General features: G+C 35.5%; 3 protein-coding genes across 4 annotated transcripts in view; all 3 read left to right on the top strand.

The window, feature by feature from the left end:
- Positions 1-5,644, top strand: part of LOC135695276 (uncharacterized) — a 39,693-nt gene extending 34,049 nt beyond the window's left edge. Inside the window, exons 50-57 of the mRNA XM_089109622.1 lie at positions 752-843; positions 1,139-1,186; positions 1,617-1,739; positions 2,262-2,339; positions 3,312-3,360; positions 3,479-3,577; positions 3,951-4,081; positions 5,088-5,644. Of these exons, the coding sequence (XP_088965748.1) occupies positions 752-843; positions 1,139-1,186; positions 1,617-1,739; positions 2,262-2,339; positions 3,312-3,360; positions 3,479-3,577; positions 3,951-4,081; positions 5,088-5,093 (626 nt within the window). The 3' untranslated portion in view covers positions 5,094-5,644. The remainder of the gene's footprint in view (positions 1-751; positions 844-1,138; positions 1,187-1,616; positions 1,740-2,261; positions 2,340-3,311; positions 3,361-3,478; positions 3,578-3,950; positions 4,082-5,087) is intronic.
- A 177-nt stretch (positions 5,645-5,821) lies between these two features.
- On the top strand, positions 5,822-16,044 carry LOC135695280 (testis-specific serine/threonine-protein kinase 3). The gene is made up of 3 exons (XM_065214286.2): positions 5,822-6,680; positions 8,353-8,606; positions 10,632-16,044. Exons 1-3 carry the CDS (start codon positions 6,310-6,312, stop codon positions 10,889-10,891), a joined length of 885 nt encoding a protein of 294 aa, XP_065070358.1. The 5' UTR covers positions 5,822-6,309; the 3' UTR covers positions 10,892-16,044.
- Positions 16,045-17,670: 1,626 nt separating this feature from the next.
- The window catches only part of LOC135695275 (uncharacterized), a 51,984-nt gene continuing 45,398 nt past the window's right edge, over positions 17,671-24,256 (top strand). For both annotated transcript variants that reach the window (XM_065214278.2, XM_065214279.2), the window contains exon 1: positions 17,671-18,436. In XM_065214278.2, the coding sequence (XP_065070350.1) occupies positions 17,945-18,436 (492 nt within the window). In that variant the 5' untranslated portion in view covers positions 17,671-17,944. The remainder of the gene's footprint in view (positions 18,437-24,256) is intronic.

Raw genomic sequence — 24,256 nt, 5'->3', positions numbered from 1 at the left:
CTTTTCTCTATATCCCCGTCGTGTTGTTTTTATATCTTCAGTTAACATGTTTTGTATTTTTTTCTACAAAAGTTCCTACAGTTTTAATTTTTTTATATTTCACCTCATCTCTTACCTTCGTCTCCTATGAACATATTCGTTCGTGAACATGTACGTCTCGAATATGGTTTTTTATTCGTCTTTTTCTTCCATTTACCATTCTTCTAACTCGTTTTTCTTATCTCACATCTCTTCTTCGTTTTCTTTTCTACATTGACATTCATTAGACAACATCCCCTGTTATGCTTCACTGCCTCTTATCCAAGTTACATGTTCTTCCCGCCTTTTTCGCTGTTAGAATATTTCTTTGCTTATGTGCCCTTCTTTTCTACTCCTTTTCTTTTTTTCATTTTTCCCTAGTTCTCTTTTTCCTATTTCTTTCTTTCTATTTTTATTCATTCTTTCCATTCTTATGTCCATTCATGTCTCCATTCCCTTTTCTATTCATTGTGGCAAACTTCTTCCATTTTTCCTTCTATCCTTCTTTCTTTCTTCCATTTTTCTTTCTTCCATTCTTCCCTTCTTCCATTTATATTTTTTTCGATTTTTCCCTTTTTCGTTTCTTTCTTCAGTTTACATTCCTGTCTTTATAAAATAACTTTACACTCAGTAAGTTGTATTGAGCATTCCACATAACCCACCCTCTCACGTTTTTATTCTTATTCCTAAACCTTTTTTGTACACTTTCTATAATTTCAATTTCATTTTTTAGACTTCAAATCAGCTTACGAAGGACGATCAATTGTTAGTTTGCAAATGGGGAATACATTTGGTGCCTTTTTGGATATAAATCAAGCCCTTGAGGTAGGCAGAATTTCTATAGAAAGACATTGACAGGCACAAAGACAGGTAGCAAGTTGCCCTGTATATAAATCATGCTATTTGGTACCTGATATCTTTCAAATAAGCTTTATTGATTGGTTAATGGATTTCAATGCTAGCATACTTGTTAGTCTGAAACATAGGCTTTGTTCTCTAAGATCACTTGTGAGACATAGAGAGATTTATTATGGATCTCGTATCTCATAAGCAATGCTATTGTGATATTTTTCCACGAGAAAACAAAACGCGAAAAGATTATTCCTGCTCTGACTTTCAGATAGAGACAACTGCTGAATTTCTAACCAATCGAGGAGTTATTAATCAGGTAATGTCACTGTTCCTACAATTATTATTAACTTCGAGATATTGCAAAGTAAATACGAGGAAAACTGATGTTCGATACTTTACCGTTTGCAATGCTAACTAGTGTTTTTGAGTTTAACAAAGGACTGTTAGGAACAACGAGGAATAATCGATTTTTAAAAGTAAAGCTTATAAACAAATAAAGTTTTACTAACATTTTCCCCTGGTATACCTATCGTGCAGTTTTTTTTACCTTTTGTGAGAAACATGATGTATTAGGACTACTTTGTAACTGTAGTAACAAAATCGATCAGCATTTATTTTACAAGTTTTTTTGCAACGTCGATAGTCGCTCGCCAATTAATGATTTCGGTAATACGATCCCTGCTGCTTAACTTTCTGCATTCTTTGTTATATTAATCTGTAATAGCAATTTCTTTCTTCTTGCGTAGTTCATGGGTGATTCTGTGAATGCAATGAGAGACTACCAATCAGCTCTGAAAAAGGACCCATCATATTCTCTTGCATATTACAATGCGGCCAATTTGTATTTCAATCATCGGCAATTCCAACAGGTATGTATTTCTTGCGATATTGCCTTTTAAAAACCATGCCACGATTTCCCATGCCAACTTTTCCATTTGGCTTTCATATCCTGTTGATACTGACTTTGAAAACCCCTGTCACGCATTGCAAGGCTAAAAACTTTTTTGATTGGGCTTTGATAATATTTTCATACATGGCCTTTTTAAAGTTTTACATTTCTTTAGAAACAATTATTCGTATATTTATATTTCTATCTCTTTATGTTTGAATCATTCCTTTATTAATCTTTATGATATCGCTTCAAGAAAAGGCTTACCTAAAAATTATAATGAAAGACCTTGGACATCGAGTTTTTTATAGAGGGTTCCTTTATCAAATCTATCCATTCTCTTCTGAGAAATGATATACCTTACTTTCGATATAATTTCTGAGAAATGAAATTATACACCTTACTTAATTAATTGTCAATATGATAATACGCTGTTATATTGTATATTATAATATTAATATTGTACTATATTGCACTGTAATATTGTTTATGACTCACATAGGCTCTTGAGTTCTATGATCGAGCTATCGGCTGGAACAGTACAGATGAATCAGCAATTCTCAACAGGGCTATTACACGGGTATGCAAATACACTGTAGCAATGATGTATTTTCTTTAGAATCTCTATTTATCATCGAACCTCTGAGAGTTAATAATTCTACCGAGGCTTTCCTTGTAACCATGTCATATGTCATATGCTCTTTCTTCAAGACTTTCTCTCCAAAGAGAAATGTTCTTGCTTCTTTAACCATAAATTTGGAAGGTGATTAATTTTAAATGGAATGAAATTATTAGGGACTGTACTCCTACTTTTTGTTGTTATTAGACTTATGGCTACAAAATTCAGCCGATGACTGCTTGTTTGTAGGATGACCTTCTGTAAAACAAGCCCATGACTGACGGGTTACCATTAGTGAAATAAAAAAATTAAAATGGATGAACTTTTGCTCCACCTTAAAATGTCCTCTCCTCGCCTTCTTTAAGATCCAACAGCAAACAATTTGCTTGCCGATGAAATCAGGAGTAGGCCCCAATTGCCCAACATCTTTTTATCATGTGATCAATAAGGTAATTAAGAGAGAGCTCAATAAAAAATAGTTCTAAGTATCCCACTCAGACCATTTCTTGCTTTCATGACTTTTAGCACTTTTTGTTTTTTTTCAACAAATGAAGGGCTAACATATTTTTTAACCTTGTTCGTGTAACTCGTCTAGTTGTTCATTTTGACCTCTAATTTTATCTTCTCAAAACATTAGCTACAGTTCTTGGCATAAGTCCTTGGAACACATTGTTTTGAGCTTTTTTGAAAGATTTAAAGGTTCTTCCATGAAACATTCTTGATTCTTTAGTTTACAAAAATAGCGACCAAACCAAAATTAATAGATTAATGTTCTAAAACAATTTGGTTTTGAGTGAGAAGGGGAGATTCTATTGGGAATTTGCAAAGATTTTCCGCAGTGTGCAAGAAATATTTGCAAGGATGAAAAATTGTTCAAAAATTTTCTTTAATTCTGTATCTAAAACCTTTATTTCAAGTATTTCTTTTTCAAAGGTGATACTGAAAAATTTTAATGGTGCAATAGAAGATTTCAACCGAGCAGGTAATTGCTCTATTTAATTCACTATTCGATCATTGTCTTAAACCTTCTTTCACTTCATAGGCTTCCTATTTACTTTATACTTTTCCACAAACAAAACTTGATTCACTTGTTTTTCCAGCTGAACTCAGTCCCTTGTCGGCGCACATCTATTTCAATCGAGGCAACCTCAATGCCACTCTCAAGCGATACAACGAGGCTGAAGAAGATTATACCAAAGGTAAATTGTTCGGGATTTTAGCTCAATTGCCTGTTATGTTTAGTTCTGCTAATATCAATGTACTATTTTGAGTCAAGCTTCTAAAGCGACAATTACAAGACCGTGGTCAAATGAGAGACATCTCATCAAAGGGACTGCAGTAAAATTATATCGCCCTGAATAACGAATAGCAACAAATATAATCATACTTGCTTATTAAAAGGGATTCCAGTAAAATCTGACCCCCCTCCCCAAAAATAGAGAACCAAGGTGCTCTAAAAATACAAGCCATTCATAAGAATAGCACCTAAGTCAGCCCCTTGTCGAAGTAAGGCCACGGCACCCTGGTATAAAGACACATGACTCACCGTTTTATCATTATTATTTCTGGTAGCTTTGTCATTGCAACCTGGCGATGCTCTTGTTTACAAACGTCGAGCAGATGTCCGAGGAAAGCTTTCAAAGAAGAAAGAGGCCTTATCCGATTATAAAAAAGCTATACGTATTCAGACTCAACGAATAAAGGCAAGTAATGACTTCTATGGCTTTAACATACATATTTTGAATATGAAGCCAGAGAATCGACACCAAACAATTACTTTTCTCTCAAGCAACTAGGCTGTACAAGGAGCCAATCAAATATCATGTTTTAATCCCTGGGTATTTAATCATAAGCCAATAGGATCAATTCAAGTGACGTTAAATGCAAACGATCTCCTGGTAGTTATTCCTCAAATGAGATGTTGCCTCATGGTGTCAGGGATTTATGGTAGAAGAGGTTTTTTCGTGTCATCTTGCAAGGATGTTTCTGCAACACAAATGTATAAGCAAGCTAGGTTCTTCTGCCCATGATTTATTTTTGGATTTTCATGCCACCATGTGCGTAATGCTACCTTAAAGGACTATTGATCAAATCAATCCAAATCAAATCATATCATATCATATCATATCATATCATATCATATCATATCATATCATATCAATCCAAATCAAATCAAATCAAATCAAATCATATCATATCATATAATATCATATCGTATCATATCAATCATATCATATCATATCATATCATATCATATCTTATCATATCATATCATATCATATCATATCATATCATATCATATCATATCATATCATATCATATCATATCATATCATATCATATCATATCATATCATATCATATCATATCAAATTACTGATGTGTCAAAGTATTAGAATTGCAAGCTAATTGGGGACACAACAAAGGTATAAAGAATTAACGGTACATAAATGGCTATATGCTGTTGAAATTAGAACCGAATACACCAAAAAGAGTAATCGGCCTCCTGCAGACCACACAAATCGCACACTAGACAAGCCCCAAATAAACCCATAATCCAATATTCAGCCAAGACCATCTTAGAGCTAGGGATTTCAATACTTGGTGTCTACTTCGCATAAAAGCTTTTCAACTAGATGTCTTCCTTTAGAACTCAATATTTTATTTTAGACCCATTTTCTCTATTAATGGTGTTTTAACGACTTTTCTAGGTATGACCCCATGGTGATGTCAACAAGTAATAAAAAGAAAGAACTTCAACACTTCTAAAGTTTAATGCAAGATTCAGTAATTTTCCTTCATGGTTTGTATAGAAAATATGAAAGCTGTTTGTAAACTGTTCGAAGGCTTTTGTTCATAATGTTTGTGAAAATATTATTCATGTACAAAATCTATAAATTTGCATAATTTTCAATCTTTTTATTAGCGTTTTATGTTATTCCACATTTTTCTTTCAAAGCTAAAGTTGACATGAATTAACTAAGAGGTTCTCGACCTACTGCAAATTATTAAGACAGATTTTATAAAAGTGTTTACCTATCTTCCGGTCAACGAAACAAAGATTGAAAACCCTCCTCCGAGAAACTATGTTAACAAATCGGGTGTGGAAACTGAATTTTTTATTAAAAGTTGATTCATTAGGTAAATAAGAGATGTTCGAAAAGGCAGTTTTCATTACATATAGCGCGTTATGTCCATCACATCTTCTTGACGCAGCACTATTTTAAAATATTGAATTTCTTCGAATCTACCTCTCCCAGAATATAGAAAACATAGTTGGGGCTAATGAAAATTCTAAGTGCAAATAACTCATCGACTAAGACAACCGTCTAGATAATATACGAAAGTTTTATTGCTGGGATAGAAAATACGATAATGAAGGTATAATCGGCGCTAGAAAGAAAAGATTTTAGAATGCGACAGTTATTGTGCAAATTTAGAAGTAACGATGGCAAACAGATTATCTTGGCCAGCATTATGACTCAATGTTCATGTAGTGACCCTTTTGTTATGGGCTATTTTATTTTTAAAAGAATATCACTTTGAGCTGTTTCATATGTTTACCAGTTTGACAACGACAACGACAGTTTGATTCAGTGGTTTCCTTCATTTTTGACGTTATACCAATCGATTACGTCACAATGATTTGATAGCTTATGACAACGAGGCTGTCCCTGATGTTCGTGCGCTATTTAGTTAGATCTGGGGTAAGGTGAAAGTAACATTGGAGTTAACATCATCAGTGTTAAAATTTGATGTAGAATTTGTCGAAGGCCAATACTTTAAACAGTCAAGTGGTATTTTCAGGGTATTAGGGGCAAATAAAGTCTAGCAAAGGAGGGAATTTCTGTTGAAGCTTTAAGCCGAATGAACATTTTATACGTTCAGTTTTGGAGTTTTGCGTGCAGTTGGATTTAATATATTTTTGATACGATGGGCGCAAACGCAAGCGTATTGCGCAAGAGTAAATTCGGGAGAAATGGGCGTGAATTGCGGCAGAATACGTCATCAGATATAAATGACAAGGAAAGCTTAAAGCCACTGGGATATCAGCTTCAGGCCACAATCGGAAAAGGGAGCTACGGCAAAGTCAAGCGTGCTTATTCAAAGAAACATCAACGATTTGTTGCCGTCAAGATTGTGGATTTAAACAATATGAAAGAAGACTGTCGTTTTATTCGTCGTGAGAAGCAAGTGACTTATGTTGCCAACCACATTAACATCGTCAAGTGTTTTGAAATCCTCGAATGCGGTCCAAAAATCTATATGGTCTTGGAACATATTGACAACGGAGATCTTTGCAGGTAGGTTGCAATGATTCGCATCCGGACATAGCGAATCAGGATTTGAAAAAGAATTTCTGGATCTCATTTTGGGTCCTTACCCTAGGCGACCTATCCGTTGATTTCACTCAACCAGCCCCCTTGTATGTATTACGACTAACTGAGCAGATTTCCTATCCGAATTCGCTATGTCCGCCCAGTTTATAAACGATGTTCCAGTAAATGTGTCTTTTAAAAGCTATTAGTACTAAAATTTCAGGACCGGTTTCCATGATACCAGAACCGGGACAGATGAAATTTTTACCAGCTTGTCAATAACCGATGGATTTTTGCCAATTGGACCTTTGTTTGTCTTAATGTTTTATAATCCCAAAGGCATGTTCGGTGTTCAAATTCAGAATCGTCCTTACACTCATATTGACCCGACCGAAGGCAATGTCTTCCCATTTTGAACCCGGAATCTCTATTGATCCACTTTGGAGCGGAGCCCTTAGGAGTCTCCAGTTGGTTTCTTTTGAATTGGACTAAACTAGATTGAAAGGCCCAGACAAGTTCCGGTTTTCCATTAGTTTGCACCAGGAACATTACAGAAACGCTAATTTTAAATCGCATTTTTAATAGATATTTCTTTCAATCTTCATTTTTAGAAGCCGGTCAATTTTCGTTCTTTTATTGTATTATGTAACTATTCAGTTCCTTCCTTCAAATGAGTTTTCACGTGGCCTTTCGTTTTCCTCAATATTTGCGAGGTAGAATATGACAGAAAGTTAGTGATTTTCTGCTTACAAAACGTTCGGGATAAACTATTTTCCTTAAGAAATGATCGTCTTAAAGAAAATACCGGACATTTTGGTTAGTTGTAGTGAGCGAACCTAAGCGAAATAACATGTTATCAGGGACCACAATCGCAGATCTGTCTTTTGGTTTTCATAATGTCATATTTGTCAATCCTAACGATCTTTTTATCCTTACACGTGTCAAAACGGTGTATTAGTTGTCAAAACGAACCAAAAATCTGAAAATCTTTCCGATTTAGCCAACTTGTTTTATTACTTTCACTATCAGTTGGTTTCATAAGAAACTTTCCTTCCTCCTTTTCTAACAGGATAAGTCAAACGATTTGGGTCTACATTGGGAAGGTTCATTGGTTTCACAAGCGTGTTTTCAATTTCCTTTATCTTACTATCAACACTGAAGATACACTGCCGTCGGAACGGAATTCATGTTAGGGGGAGGGGGGAGGGGCTGCCCACTTTATTACATCTCATTCATTACATCATTTCTAAAAAAGTATAGTACATTTTGACAATTATTGGGGGGGGGGCAGCCCCCCTCTTCCGATAGCCTTGAGATATAAGCTACAGGCTCAAATTACCTACAGATTCAACTTCAGAAAACCTACAAACCTTGTTTAGAGGAAAGTTTTAGGTAAAATATAGGAAAGTTGCGATGACAAAAACATAGTTTTATATTAATGTTTTGTTCTTTGAAAATAGATCACCAAATGCATGTCAAATGCATGATACTTGTGCGTTTACATTAATCAATGTTGATTAATCAGCAACTAAAAATAATCGAGGTTATAAAGTCAGGGTAGATTGGTCAATATAATAAATCAAAGAAAGTCGATGAGGAAATAGTGATGTGTCAGGGAAACTCATTCTAGAAAAATAATTCAGGGACTTAATTTTAGGTACTTACGAAAGAAGAAATTCATTGCTGAACCTGAAGCCCAGAAGTTGTTCAAAGGAATGCTGTCTGCTATTTCGTACCTTCATTCAAAGAATGTTGCTCACAGGGATATAAAGCTAGAAAATGTCTTGCTTACGAAAGATATGGTACCAAAACTGAGCGACTTTGGGTTCGCTAAAAGAGTTCGTAATAGAAGAGACAGAAGTGAGACGTTCTGTGGTAGCAAAATGTACAGCTGTTTCGAAATTCTTGCAGGTATATTTAATACTTTTATTTGGCAACATGGCTGTTGCTAACCGTTGTGTCCCATTTTCCAACAAATGAGTGAGCTTTTCTTTAAACAGGTTTGAAATTTTGCCTACGAAGGAATCCTAAATGGCAAAAACCTCTCCCAAGAATCTTTAGCCTAAGGGAAGTGTCCCATCGCTCACGCGCTTCCCCATAGCCGGTTTCAAACAAGGGGTAAAAAATTGTAATTGACTGATGATTAACTGCTTATGAATGCAGCATGAAAATATGCTCGATTCAACTGAATGTACAAAAATACAAAATTTTTAAAAGCGCAAAAGCCACCTGCCTCCTTCAGGGTCTCAGGTGGCAGGTAGGGCTACGACCGTAGCTAAGGGGCGTATGGGGAGTGACACCCCTTCACAAAAGTTTATGTAACAGAAACAAAGATTTTTTTTCTTCTAAAGATACTTCATCGGCAAATTTTTATTAAACTTCTATGCAAACAAAGAGTGGGTCATCCACTATCAGCAAATGGGGCCATGACACCCCATTTTGAACATAACAGCCAGCGACGGTCCATGTTAGGGGTTCTGGGACTTTGCTTCGTGAATATTATTGACATTTCCGTAAAAGCATATGAAAGGGCTCCATCGTATGTTGTCTTTGGAAAGCTTGATTAGTGTAAAAGGGTTGGGGGAATTTAGGTGATTTTCAAAGTGATGTCAACGTGGTTTTCATTCATATTCTGACCTCGAGCACAGCCTTACATTTGCTTCGTCAATGCATTTAACTTCGGCATTCAGATTAGGAATGTTATTAGAGAACCTCAAAGGGCCGGCTAGTGTCATTTCTGCCATGTTTTGGCTATCAACTATGACGTACAAACATCGGTGAATGCGCAAATCATATCTCTCAAATACAAGGATTTGAGGATTACGTTATAGTCAAAATTGCGCCCATTGATGTCTTTACATGGCACGTACCAGCTCGAGTGTGCAGGAGACAGAGTTAAACTGGTTATTTTGCTTCTCATTTTAACTTTGCGCCAATCATACTTTACTTTGAAGCTTTATTCATTTCTTACCCGTGTCACTATGAATTTTTGTAATTCATTCCGTAAGAAGATTTAAAATGTACAAGGACTGACGTATATAAAGATTCCAAGGAGGCTGCACCAAATTTTCAGTGTATCAATCTGATATTGTGAAACCCGACTTGCAGAGCGAACGTTAAAAATGTATGTTATTTTTCCAGCTTCCCTTTTACACAAGCATTCAGTTTGGATATTCGCCCAGTTATATCGGATCGTCACAATTGCATTACTGATTATCATATAATCCTACATCATTTCCTCTGTCTTTATTTTACCTTCTTTGCGCAGTTTCTTGTGAAAGCAGATATCCGCTCCACTTAAAATACGCGGCCATTTGAACTCTGTAATCTCAACCTTACAATTAACATAAAGAACATTTAGAATGCCACAGTATTACACTATGCAAATAGGCGACTCTAGACTCAAACTACTTTCCCCGCATATTCTTGCTGCTTGATGTACTCCCATACAATATGCTATTTTCCTGGTTCGGTCCATTCATAGCGTCAGCCACATTTTTCAACAAAAAACTCCAGAAAGCCCCTGAAATGTATCCCCCCGCGTAAGGGGATAGTGTGAGCCCGTATAACTTTTTGCACTGACGCTACAAATCCAGAACCCTAGCAAAATATATTAAGGAAAATGGCAAAAATTTATACAAATTCCACAAAGTTCCACAAATTATCCTCAGTTAAACTTACTTTCTTAAAGTACCACCTTGTGCAATTTTCTGCTAACTTCTGTAGGGAATTTAGATAGCTTTAAAAAGCGTGAAAGATTCTTTCAGCGAACCCTTGAGATTTTTGGCCCCAGCTAGAAAAACTAAGAATACACCAGTTATACTTAGCTGGCTGACTCAAATTGATACCAAACATCTCTTGCTATTGCAGTTTATAATGTAACCATTCAAGTTTGCTTCTAAATTCCTAATGTTTCTCTATATTCCGTGCTTTCAGGTATCCCATATAACATTTTCAAGGCAGATATCTGGAGCCTCGGTGTCATTCTGTTTACAATGATTACTGGGTTTTTCCCATTTTCCGAAGTAAGGCAACTGCTGAAGATGAGAGAGGGTGTGTCCTTCATTGGCTCAAAGCAGGATATTTCCATAGACGTTGCAAATTTGATTCGTCATATTCTGCAAACGAATCCGCATCAAAGGTATTCAATCCAGCAAATACATAAGCATAAATGGTTTCGAAATCGTTTAGAGTGAACTGTTGTATCAATCATCGAATCTATGCCTCTAATCTATTACATGGATGCACTTATGCGGAAACGCCATTAAATTTCAAATATATTTCCATATTTATTGTATATATATTTTGTAGAACTTTTATAGATATATTTTAAACATCTGCAGCGTGATTGTTTTGTGTATGCCACCTTATTTCCTTTGCAAGATGAATACCTCTTTACGGAATACAATCGAGGGTGGTAGGTTAAAATGTAAAAGAAAGTAGGTTTACGACATTGTAAAGGGTCCCACTGTTTGAAAATATGGAATAATTGGTTGCAGTTTTACCAAAGAGGTAGGGACCTAGAATCATAGATATATGTTTTAAGCTCTTTCAGAAATATTAATGAGTTAAATCGTGTTTATCCATATGCAATATTTCTCTGCAGCAATTCTTAAATTACTTAATTTTCTCTGCAACAAGATTATGTATTTCATATTTTCATACAAATCCTACTTTTTCTACCCTTGCGATCAATATTTTATTTCAATGGCATAATATCAACCAATTTTAATCCAAGAAAACCCCATTTTCAAAATGCTCTTCCCAAAATCAGATACCGTATTTTTTCAAATAAACGCACGGGCTGTTCTTTTAATCCTTATCTTCGAGAGGGGGTGTTGTTTTTTGTGTTGGGGTTTAGGAAAGGGGCGTTATGTTATACTTAATGTTGAAAAAGTAAGAAAGACATGAAAAATTCAGCAATTGAGTTTGGTTTTATCATCTTTACAAGGGAACGATTGAAAACCTCTAGCAACATCATAAACGTGTTAAATGTCATTGACGGTTAACATCATCATCATATCTCTCAATGATAATAGAGAATGGGGGTTAGAAGAGTGGGGTTTTTTCATGTCATACAGGGGTATTCAGAGGAAGAGGGCATTTAAATGAAGGGTGCATTTTAATCGAAGTAACACGATTTTAAAAATAAAGATTCTAGTGATCTGGAGACGGTGCGAACAATTTGGTGAGGCCTGAGGCTTTGTCCCTGCAGCCATTGCATTAAACTTAAATTTCACCTATAATGGCAATCTCGTTCTTTTTATTCTTTATAGTCGCTATTCTTGTTCGCTTTTCTTTCTGGCATTTTCCCATAGGAAAATGGCCAGTCCCTAGTCTCATTGAACCAAATCGTAAATCTATTTTTACTCTCTCAGGGGCCCTCAGGCAATTCGAGCCGCAACAGCTCTGTGAATATTAATAAATGAATTAAGTCGGAATACTCAAGTGAAAAGTAACTGTATCAGACAACTCGTCGTTCATATAGAGCCCAATCTTATTGGCTAATTTCAATATTGCTTTACGCTGATTGGTTAGTTGATTTTAAGTGTCTTGATCATGATTGGCTTATTTCATTCAATCAAATATAACTGCAGATTACTTGGTTTATTCTTGAAATGATTTTATTTAGCGTTCACGCTTTCTTCTGGGATTAGAAAATTCAATGGGCTCATGGTGCAGTGTGACGGTAACATAAGAGCGGTATTTCTATGTAGTTTGTCGCTGTTAAGTAACAATTCAACGTGCTAAATTTCATGTCATATTTGTTATGATTTGAAGCAAAACAATTTCAGCATCTAGTGTGCCTAAATTACAGCTACATCAAAAATACCTGAAAGCATGTGAAATATGTAAAAATATGTTATTGTGTGACGTTGGATGGAATAGTGCATTGCTTTATCTAAGCTCTTTACAAAGGTAGGGCGGTTCAGAGTTTCAAATATTGTGAGTGAGGAAATTGGAGGTAGAATGGAAAACATATTCACATTAACATTGAATCCCTCTCAATGTAAAAACTGAGCTGTTACTTTCTAAGTAACATAGTCAAAATGCGGCTCTACATCAAACTGAGATTAATTCATAATGGGCTTCATTTTGTCACACAAATTCATATAACACTGTGAAATACCCCTTTTCTTTGTTTTTACAAAATCAGTTAAATATGTGGCAGATTTACTGAGATTTCCTCATTTAAAGCCCGTGTTTTTGTTTAAGCATGATTCCATATGGTTCACAACTTTTAGAGCCAAGGCGAATGAGAGTCTTCTAATAGCAAGAAAAAATATGGACTTCGCTTAATTAGCCATATCTCTGGAAGTATTTGACAGATCTAGCTGATCTTCACAGTAAGAGAGAGGTATTTTTAGTGTTCTTTAAGGCTTTGTTTTCAATTTTCATTTATTCCAAAAATAGATTTCATTACGTCATCACTTTCCCATACTTTTACCGTCTTTGCACCACTTGGTACCAGACTCTTTCTGTAAGTAAAGTGATTTCATTTTCATAGAGAGTCTGGTACCAAGGGTCAATAGTTAGCCAGGATTGCGAGAATGGGGGCAAAGGCAAAGTGAGCGCACATCCTTTGGAACGCCAGAAAACGCGCTTTTCAACGATATTTTCACCTGCTTCCCCCTCACTACGCTACTGCCCGGGGTAGGTTTGAGATAAGAGACAATAAGACATTTGGATATTTGCCTATGGGATTGTTATTGCGGAATCAAATCCTTCGGGACCGCATGAAAAGCTCCGATATTTACCATGATCACTGCTTTTCTCTTTCAATATGTGGCTTAGTTAGAATCTGGTGGCATTTTGCACCATTCAAACATGAGAAACCCCTGCCCTGTCCTCCAAGGGTAATTTTCCCATAACATTCAATTACTGAACTTGAAAAATTAAGATGATATCAGTTGTGACTGAGTTATCGATAAGCTACCATATGTTATTAGTTTTCTAACTCTCGTGCATTGTCTTTCATGAAATACAATGATCTTTTTGCATACTGTAAAAGGTCTGTTGTTCTGTGTCATAGATCCCTGTAATTAAAACTTTATCCTCTAATAATCATGATTTATTCTATCCCGTATATCCACTAATTTCCACATTATTAGTACTTTTTCTTTCTTCCAATATTCTTCTACTGCCTAATTTCCTCACAGTTGTGTGAATTTATTGTGGATAGCTACGTTTTTTCCCATCTGTGGATAAAATGACTCAATGTTTAACATTATTTTAGTTTTTAGATCATCGAGATTTGGTTAAATTGACTGAAATGGCTTTGTTGGGAGTGTTGTTATTATTTTTGGACTCTAGATTTAACCGATGTAAGATTCAAAAACACAACAGCAGAACAAAAGCATCAAGAATCACCAGCTCCTTTTTATTAGATTTCCAGGAATCAGTAGGTGTGGACACTTTGAGGATGAAGGAAGTGCTATCTGTAAGCAAATTCTTTCTTAGGGTCGACAGGGCTATCAAACTCTAGGGAAGGGGGCAAAGAAACTAGTTTTACCACAAACTATAGCTGATGCCCACGATGAACTATCAAGTTCTGGCGCATATCCATTGTTTTATAAACTTTCCACCCAAATTTTTGAACCGGTCCCTATAAGATGCATCTATAAGTTAGGTCTCTCTATTCCTAAGACAATTTATTTCAATGATAGGCAGAGATAAATTACAATTTTAGACATAAGATTAAGGAGATGTGGTCAACTCAGGAGTAGGAAGAAAGAAAATAAATGCAATCACCCTTGAATACAATTTGAAATAAGCAAACAGGGAATTTTATCGGTCAATTTTTCACAAGACAAAAGGCACTGACTGTAGCAGAAAGATATCACAAAAGCCAGCTAAAAGTATTTCAGAGTTCATTTCATATAAAATGAATTTTATCGACGTATATATTGTTAAGTTGCCAACTACCGTTGCCTTTAATAACTTCAAATACAGTTAGACGCATATAATAGAACAATATAGAAACAGGAGTAATATTTCTACGCGTTCTTCTTAATGTACCTTATTATTGCCTTTAAAGGGTTTTTCGAAGCACTTAGGAAGTGCAATTAATAGATCTCCAGCTCTGGGTGAAAATTACTCTTGTAAAAACAGAGTCATCTCTTGGTTCAAAACATAACCAATTATTATTTTCAACGATGAAGGGTTATTTCAATAAAGTTGTCACGAAGAGAAGACACGTGAGGATATTTGTATGATTATGGCAAACTTAGGCGAAATAAGAGAACCGTTAATATATTATAGATCTTTTAAGGAAAATATTTGAAAAAAAGACATGAAGAGTTGACAATTACTTGTTAGTCAGATGTGGTATAATCTGATTTTACTCTGTGAAAACCAATCCCTGACAAAAATGTTGAGCCAAAATGCAAGTTTCGTAACTTTCTACTTTACCTTGCCCCTGTAAACTCAAACCCACCCCCCTTTCCCCCAAAGCAATGTTGGATTTGTAGTTCTATCATTTTTGCTTCAAAATCATGCATTCAACCTTGATTCGGGGGAAGAGGAAGCCATTTCTCAAAGGAAAGAGAGAACATAAAGTTTTCTTCAAAAGTCTCAACTATTCTTATCCGGGATTGTGTTATTAAAACTTTACTCCGTTTTTAAAATTTCATAGCTTTCCATTTTAGCTAAATTTTGGCACATGAAATTTTTTCCTGTTTTGAAATATTATAAAGAAATTTTATAAAGCTATAATCACCAAAACGGGAATTAAAGAACAAAGAACAAGAGATATGGCATGGCATTACATCCTGTATTTTAATACTCCTACGCCTGTTTTGATCTTTAATTCCAAACCTAAAAAGCCAATCCTATTGATCCTCCCCGAATCTCTGACATGCAACAATGGCTTATTTACAATTAGCAATCTGTGTTCTTGTAATTTAAACTATTCACCTCAACTGCTTTAAGTCAAGTTATTTTTCGATACCTGCATTGGTCAGACCAAAGGGGGCGGAGACATACCAGAGAGTACCACGCGAATGGGTCTCTTTTGGGATTAGAATCTTGGCAAAAACCTGTCAGTTGGTTGTGGCTCTGCGATAAATACCGGCAAAATGTTGCTTGATGCACTGAATGATTGGAATTCGATTCCTGGGATTTGTAGCTTGGGTATGTATGAGTCAATGGTCTGACCCCATACCACTTTGCAGTAAAACTAATGTCATTTGGAATCGAATTACTAGATAGGTTTAACTTTTACCGAAATTGAAAATAAACAAAAACACAATAGTCATCAGATCTTATCTTAAAGTGAGATAATTTTAGGCTATATAATCCTATATAATCCCAAGTAGAGGTGAATACTTTCAATTACCCAAGATCACTGATACTTTTTTTTAACAAGAAGTTTTCACTGTTTTATTTTAAAGTAGAATAGATTTGTTGATCAGAATTTTAAGTAACTTGTCATTTTGTCAGGGGGGGGTTCAGGGAAAATGGGGGTCATCTAATCCAAAAGAAAAGGAATTCACACTATGTTAAGAAAGTTAGTCTAGTCTTTGATTGCAGAGGGTTTTGAAAAGCTAAATTCTTGCACGTTGTAATGATTATTGTTTCTTTAGTTTTGGCTGGAAGAATGTATTCTTTTTTAACTGAAATTGCCAAAATTCATGGTCTTTGTATTGAAACAGCATTCTAGAGTGCAGCATAATGGAATCCACCAATCACCGAGGCCTGCATGCCTTTGATACCCCAAGAGGCAACTATCCTCCACGTGCTGCAAGAAGTAATCTTCTAGTACTCTTATGGTTCATTATAATATTTTCCTTGCCTTGATTTGGTCTCTGCAAATACCAGGTTGAGAAAAGAACGTCTTCCTTCGATACATTGGTGAGTATGGTATGTAATCTCTTTAACTGAACACCTTTCAGCAAGCATTTCTGTTACGAATAAACTATTCCTTTAAATTGAAGACCCTCTTTGTGTGCTAGGCCATGTGCGACTCAGAGTATACCCATTGTTCCAAACTTGCCTATGCAATGTAATTTCATTATATAATAAGCGCAATTTATATTGTTACTGCTAGAAATGTAAACGTTAATAAGATCTGTAGGAAACATTGTTGATTGGCATCCACTCATATCCTCATGCGTCAGTCCATCACATTGTTCATTTGCAGTTGTTGTAATTACAATCATAATGGCTTCTACTACAGTCCTAAATTGTCTCCATTAGAATCTTTCTTCACAAACCACCCCTTGTTACAAAAATTAGCATAAACATAACCTCCTTTCTCTCTGAATAGATTTCATGATTAGAAGAAACAGTTTCATCTTGACCCTTCGCCACGACTTCACTTAAATTTTTTTTGTGATTTTATAGAACCTTGTAGGCAGCTTTTTTTATTTCCTTATTCATGGCCGATTCTAATAGATTGTTTGCATACAAATTTCTAAAGCACTCTACTTTTGAAAGTTTCCACATTTTAGCGACAAATTTGAAGCTACAAAAGTGACTTTTTAGGTGGGAAAGGCTCTCAATTACTCGTTGTTATTTCAAAACAAAGTCTTAAATGCCCATTTCGATTTAAGCTATTTTTACAGGAATAAATAATGTGAAAATTTTGGTAAATCTTTTTGAAAGAATACAACGGAAAATGCAGCCCGACGAGGTTTCAACTGTCAACCGCGATTGAAGGAGGCCCTTCTGTACGGAATACATCTTTTTGTTAATCATAACAATTACAAATGATCAAAAGGGATATTGGTTGGTTGGCGGTTTGAAAATAACGATACGGCTAAGATTGTAAAATCTCGAATCCAATATCTGTGAGTTTCCAGGGTTTTCGATTTTGTAAAGCGCGTTTTTCAAATATTCCCAATGTGGTTATTACTGCAATGCACTGAACAAAGACCTCTGATGAGCCTCACAAAGCAGTTTAGATAAAATAGTTAAGGCAGCATGCATGACTTACTCCCATTGATCAAAACATATCAAAGGTTTCACTTGAACACATCAAGGGTTTCACTTAGCATAATAAGGGTTTCACTTGAGCTCTTCTCGGTGACACTGACGTTTTGCGTGAAAATAGGTTAAAAAGCCATACTGGCCTATGTAGGATTACTTCGTTATCAATTAAACACTCGACTTTCAGAGTACGTTGGAATTTCGCCGCTTTTGTTGGAAATCGACATCTCTGCGATGCATATGGCGACTTGTCGAGCGGAGTTCAAACTCAACAACATCGTGAAGCAAAATTTGGATGCAACGAGAAGTTTACCTCAAGCATGCTCCGGAAATTCGCGATAAAACGAAACACGCAAGCCTCGTCGGAAATTGAAGCGAGGAACGAAGATGATGCATGTATTACAGTGTCAAGCTCACATAATTCGGCGACCAGTGCTATGGAAGAAACTTCCAAGTTGTTTTCATCGTCAGACCAACACGTGGGCAGCGAAGAAGAAATTTTGCCATTTATCGTTGACTATTTGGGATTTGACCATATTTCCGAAGCTCAGTCGGTTCCGTTAATGAAAGAAACATTGAAAAAAATTAAAAAGCATCACACGAAAAGTTTACGCGTCGATTTTGTTATTCATGATGGAATTCTTAAAGTTTCAGATGTAACTCAAGGGGCATTGTTGATTACAGCCCCCCTTTATGCTGTCGCGTTATGTGCTCAAGAGCAACTTAGAGGATTTGATTCGACTTTTGCAATCAACATAACAAGAAGGCGAGTCCATCTCTGCCATGTTTTTCAAGCAGGATCCAGACTAGAGGTAAATACTTTGTTTAATTCTTCTCTTATTTTCTCGTAATGGTTATTTCATTCTATTCAAATCGCTAGCCGCTAACACACACTGACAACCCTATCAACATTCTTCGATTATTTACTTATGAAACCCCACAGTTAGACTTAACAATTCGTAGCATTCACTATGTCTTAAAAGGCTATTAAATGTTGATTTTACTACCATGAGGTATCTTGGCTGTGAACATTTCCGGATATTGAAATTCGATTTTTCCCATTTCCATGAATCCTTTTTCAACAATAAAATGCTAGTCTAAGTTTGAGTAAGTAAAATTTAGAGAATTTGAAATGCTAAACATGAAAGGGTAAAGTCATGTAGAATAGATTTACATTTCATCATAATGTACTCAACAATCAACAAACTTGAGGATTAACTTTCTAATACACTCTGAAATTTCAAATGCATATGTACATATTGCCCAAAACAACGTGGTTTTCATCAGTAATATGAATTTTGTTTATAACTTTAATGGCAGGGATCTTTTGAGCTTATATAATCGTTAAACAAATTAGAAGGGTTTAACTTCTGTTATTGAACAGGTTATATTCTCACTTCATCTTAATAAAGTCTGCTTAAAATTGTACATTGCTTTATTGTACAAGGACTAAGTAACTTTCATGTGAGGAAACTCAATATTTGGCCACCCATAAACTCTCAGAAACCTTGGCAATTTTTTAAGTGTTTTCAGTCTCTATTCTGAATTAATTTTGTAACCTCTAAACAATTTAACATTTCTCTTTACAATTTGTCATCGAAACTGAATTAAATTAGTAAACAAAAATATACACTGCAGAAACATTGCCTTGCTTGAAACCTTTCTTATTTTGAAATCGGGTTTTTAGATTTGTGTAATCTTCAAAGCTAACAAAATCGTCTTACTTTGCTTATGCGAAGATCTCTTAAACTATGGATCCTTGTATTAACTGTCCACTGGAATTTGTGTGTTGCCAAGCTCTGCAATGTGAAATGGAAAATATCCACGCATAAATATTAAAAAGGAGGTAACAGAGCTGTTAGAAAGGAGTCAATGTTGAAAAAATATCACAAAGAAATGTATATATTAAGATGACGCAACAAACCCCCTGCTTCAACAGCGTCTATAAATTTCAATGACACAGATACAAAATTTTCTAGATGTAAATATTCAGGTACCAAGGAACAAGCTTGCATGCCGTCTTTCCAGCAAAATATAAAATTCTAGAAATACGAGGGAATAATAACATAGATTGAATCGAAATTGTAAGAAGATACATCCACAAAAAATAGATTTATGTTCTGTCTAATGTTCTACGTTTATAATTCTATAGCTACAAATGACTAATATAGTATGATTGTCACAATTTTCTTGATTATGTTATACCAAGTTAACATTGTGTGAGTTATACAATCTTTATTACGTAATAACTAGTGAACACGAAAGGTTGACGAGAAATAAGATTGTTAAAACGTGGGCTAAAACCTTTGGTCGGTAACCTGGTCGGTAAGACTTAGTGAATGTTTAGCAAAAACATCTCAGACAGTTAAAGTTTAATCAAAACAGTGATTTTCACCGAGGATGTGAAGTCAGTTTTTGATTATTCGTTCCTTCTGCTGTAGTAAGCATGTAAAACGCCTGTTTCTTCTTAAAAATGAATTGAAGCAGAAACAGGTTCTAGAAACTTGCTTTGGTGATTCTTTCAGTCCGATTATAATTTGTACCGGCAAAGAACAACCTGCTTTTCTAAGAGTGACACCGTTTTGGGTCTTATTTCAAAATTGTATACGGACGTTTTAGAGTAAAATGTTATTGCATTTGGCTAAAAGCGTATATCGATGATACCTTGATTGGTGACGCCTAGTAATAAGGCTGCCTTTTTGAGACAGCAGACGGTTCAGAGGACTTTGCCTTTAAGATAAAAGCATTAATGATTTTTCAGGCTAAAATTGGTTTGAAACACCATATTAAACTCATAGGTTCTTCTTAATGGGAATGTACTGTAATTGCCAGTTTTAATCACGGTTAACCTTAGTCCTGCCTTGATCCCAGTTTTGGGACCATACACTCGATTATTGAATGGCTGTTGGATTGTCGAGAGCCCTTACAGTAGTCAAATTATTTTATGATATCACCCAGCAAAAGGAAATCGAAGTACTGCGGCGCCATACCCAGACCTCCACTTCTAGCCTTGGCTTTCGCTTATATTTTTTACATTTTCAATGTTTGTCCCCAATGCTGACAATTTGAATCGATTTTTTCAACGACAAATGCTAGCAGTCCCATTGAACATTGTTTTGATGCCAGATTAATATGTGCACTTAAATTCGAAAATAAACTTCCATCTTGAGATCCAGTGGATGTCTTTAAGCTTCCAGTTAATAACTACTCAACGTTCCTAACGGGATGGTTAGGCCCACTTTTGCTATGAGTTTTGTTAGACTGTTAGCCCAGAAAAGTCTATAGCTCGACTGCAAATTTCCGTGGCCTTGTCTTCAAATAAACTGTATTTATTTAAGAAAAATCATTGAATGATCGAAAACAGTATCATTAGGTAATGAATCGGATCTAGATACGCATTATAGTAACGTGGGTTCTGCATTATTTGACATATGACGTCATAGATTGGATTTGTAATGGTAGCTCAACGCTGCAAATCCAGCAGTAGGTATTTTGAAGCTGTCCTCGGAAGGATTCACAATCATTTATCCAAGCCAGAGTCCAGAAAGGTTGTCAAACTTCCTCCTGACAAAAACATCCCAAAAGGCAAACCTTCCTCACAAAACAATATAATGTAGGCGTGGCTTGGGTGCGTCATAGGAACTTCTATTCTTTTTCGTGGACCTTCCTCCGGTCAGTTGCCGTGGGTTCGTAATGTTTTTTTCTGACTCTGATCCAGGCTATGCGTGTTGCTTACAAAGATCTCTGTAGCTACCAAAACCCTTTCCATGGTTCAAAGAGGGTCTGAAAATGCTGTAACAGTTTATCGTGAAAAAAATTTTTTTGAATGAATTTTAATTAGAAAAAGGGATATTTATAGATCGAAGCGTATTCCTGGTGTCTATTATTTAAACTTAGTTTTGTGTTGCACATCATGAGTTTCCAGGCTGATAGAGTTATCTGTCACTGATGATCTCGTTTACTTCCACAATTAGTCTGAGGTTTCGTAATGTTGCCGCCGTCAATGATCAGCGATTCAAATGTAGAGCATTAAAAGAACTAACCATTTCAGCTTACACTCAGAGGTCTTCGTGCGTTATCGTCCTAACATCGCTGGTATCTAGATATGCGTTTTTGAGGTACTTGGTTTATTTCATTTTGACCTCTGATGGCTTTTGAGGTTGCTTTATGTTCCAGTGATGAGTAGATCTCCGATAGGAAATCATAGGTGAGTCCACCATAACAGGTCTGGGTCCACGCTACGTAATTTTCAATTCTGATAGAGTGTAACATTAAAACATATTTCTGATTAGGTTGCGCTGCATTGTAGCGCCGATTAAGGTGCTATGTTATGAGTGTGGGATGGCTCAGTGGCTAGATCACGGACTACGGATACAAGGGTGTGAGATTTGAGGGTTCCTGAGTTAGTAGGGTCAAGAGGTGCGGTGACATTGAGAGGAAGGCACTGCTCGATTAGCACAGCTAGGCAGGTAAAGTTTCGTAGACCTCCCCACTCTTCACCTCTCTGTACTAAAACGAAGGGGGAATTCTGCATCGCTTGTAATAGATACATAGCTCTGTGAATGCTGCCTTCCAACTAATACCTTTTTTAAGTTCAGTGATCGTATGTCATTATGAAGACGTCTCATGAGTATTATGCGCTAAGACGTAGGTGCTGAGAAAGAGTCACTCAGCCACGTATGCAAGGATGCAGAAATTACTCGAAATTTGGAGGAGCAGTTGTATGGGGGCCATTACAGAAATGTTTTACATGTTTTACAGAAAGGAGGATGGCATGTGCTTTTAGTACCTCAATGGTCCTACTCATCTTCATGTGTGTATCCTTAATAAGGGATATTGGGTACGAAGCCAATCTAAAAAGGGCGTAATCATCTGATATGGGCTTCCTATATCCTAAATAAAATTTCTGCCCTGCAGTTGGGATGATATGTTAGAAGAAAAGAAATATATTCGATTTCAGGTCATCGATGAGGGGCAATTACCCCTTATTGCACCTCCTTAGTAAAACTGGCTAAGATATGCTTGAAAACGAGCTGGTTTTTGCCTTATCAGGACTGTTTTCACACACCATTTAATAACATCAATTATGTCGCTAAACTGAACAGCGCTTTCTCAAGCAATTTTGTTGCTTCTAGCTTCTAGCATCATATTTTAAACTGTCTCACTCTTTTGTTTTTAAATATGGTGAAATCTTTAAAGTTGGGAACGATAATTTTTGAGATCTACGCTTTGCCTTTGTGCGTCTGAAAGAATAATATGAAATCAACTTTTTTATTTTTATGCCAGAAATAACATCGCAGCATACACTTTAACAGGAAAAAGTTTTAAATAGCTTCTTTTATTAGTGATTGTATTTTTTTACTTCTATCTTTTACTTTTCATAAACCATTCACATTTTTCATTAATCAAATTCTTTTATTCTATTTTGTTATACTATTCAAAAATGCATAATTGTTTTTTTTATTAGCGTAGTCATATTTAATATCCCGGATGTATAGAGTTCTAAAGTGATGACGTCACAAAGATCTATTTTTATATTTTTTGAATTTAGATCCAACAGCCTGAAAGAGCATCATGAAATACCTCTAAATACGCATAATCAGTCAAATGTATTACGCATTGGCTGAGATATGGACACATGTGTATTGGCATTTTGCCCATCAAACCTCTATATTTTGGTCTCTGTTCATAACTTTATGAACAGAGCAAAAATAGCAGTGATTCGTTGGCAAACTTAAAATCTTTCATTCGCAATATCTCAACTGATTTTAGACATATTTGACTAATTTTGCAAATGTATTACGTGCAAATGTGGAAGCATTTCATAAAGATCTTTTATGTTATGTGATTAAGATTCAAAAATTCTAAAAATAGGTTTTTGGTGACGTCACACTTAAGAATTCTATTGAAATGAATGAGAGCATCCTTGCCAAAACGTCTCAAGTAATCAATTGGACAAAGTATAAAAACTTGACCTTTTGTTCCTCCTTGCTCTACAGTGTTGGTATATTTCCCTGTTATGTCCAGTTAATTAATATTGTTTTTGATGTAGGGTACGTGGATCAACAATGTTTCATCTGAGCTTTTTCCTACTAACTCCTTATAAATCATTCTAAAACATCAGAAAGAAGCTTCCCAATTAACCTAACTTATTACCTGCATGTCTCAGTAAAATTGTTAATGTTGAATAGAACGCTAAAAAATATCGTGCTGTTCAAAGTTAACGATTGATAATATAGCGTGCCCTAGGCATTACTAAACCTTCCATTATATAAATATGTAGAGAAGAATGAAGTAAATTTCTTTCGTGTATAATCATATTCTAATTATAACTGAACACATAAACTTGTTTAAAATTTTATGCATAAAAGCAACCGATCAGCCGTTATTCTTTGCTATTTTGTCGAATTCAGGAAACTCTTGTGTTTGTAATATTTCTTTGTAAACATAACTAGTATTGTGTCTGTCCACTGTGTCCATTGTCCTAAATATGTAAACTAGGAATGGTATTTTTTTTATCCTTATTCTTCAATTTCGATAGAATTTTACATACACATCATAGCAATGAAATCGTGACGCATATTATACTGAACTGCATTCCAATGTCATTCAATTCTTTTAATAATCTTAAT

Source organism: Rhopilema esculentum, chromosome 2 (assembly GCF_057945365.1).
Source record: "Rhopilema esculentum isolate cy_ngs chromosome 2, ASM5794536v1, whole genome shotgun sequence".
In the NCBI taxonomy this organism is placed as follows: Eukaryota; Metazoa; Cnidaria; class Scyphozoa; order Rhizostomeae; family Rhizostomatidae; genus Rhopilema; species Rhopilema esculentum.
This window is presented reverse-complemented; position numbering and strand designations above follow the sequence as displayed.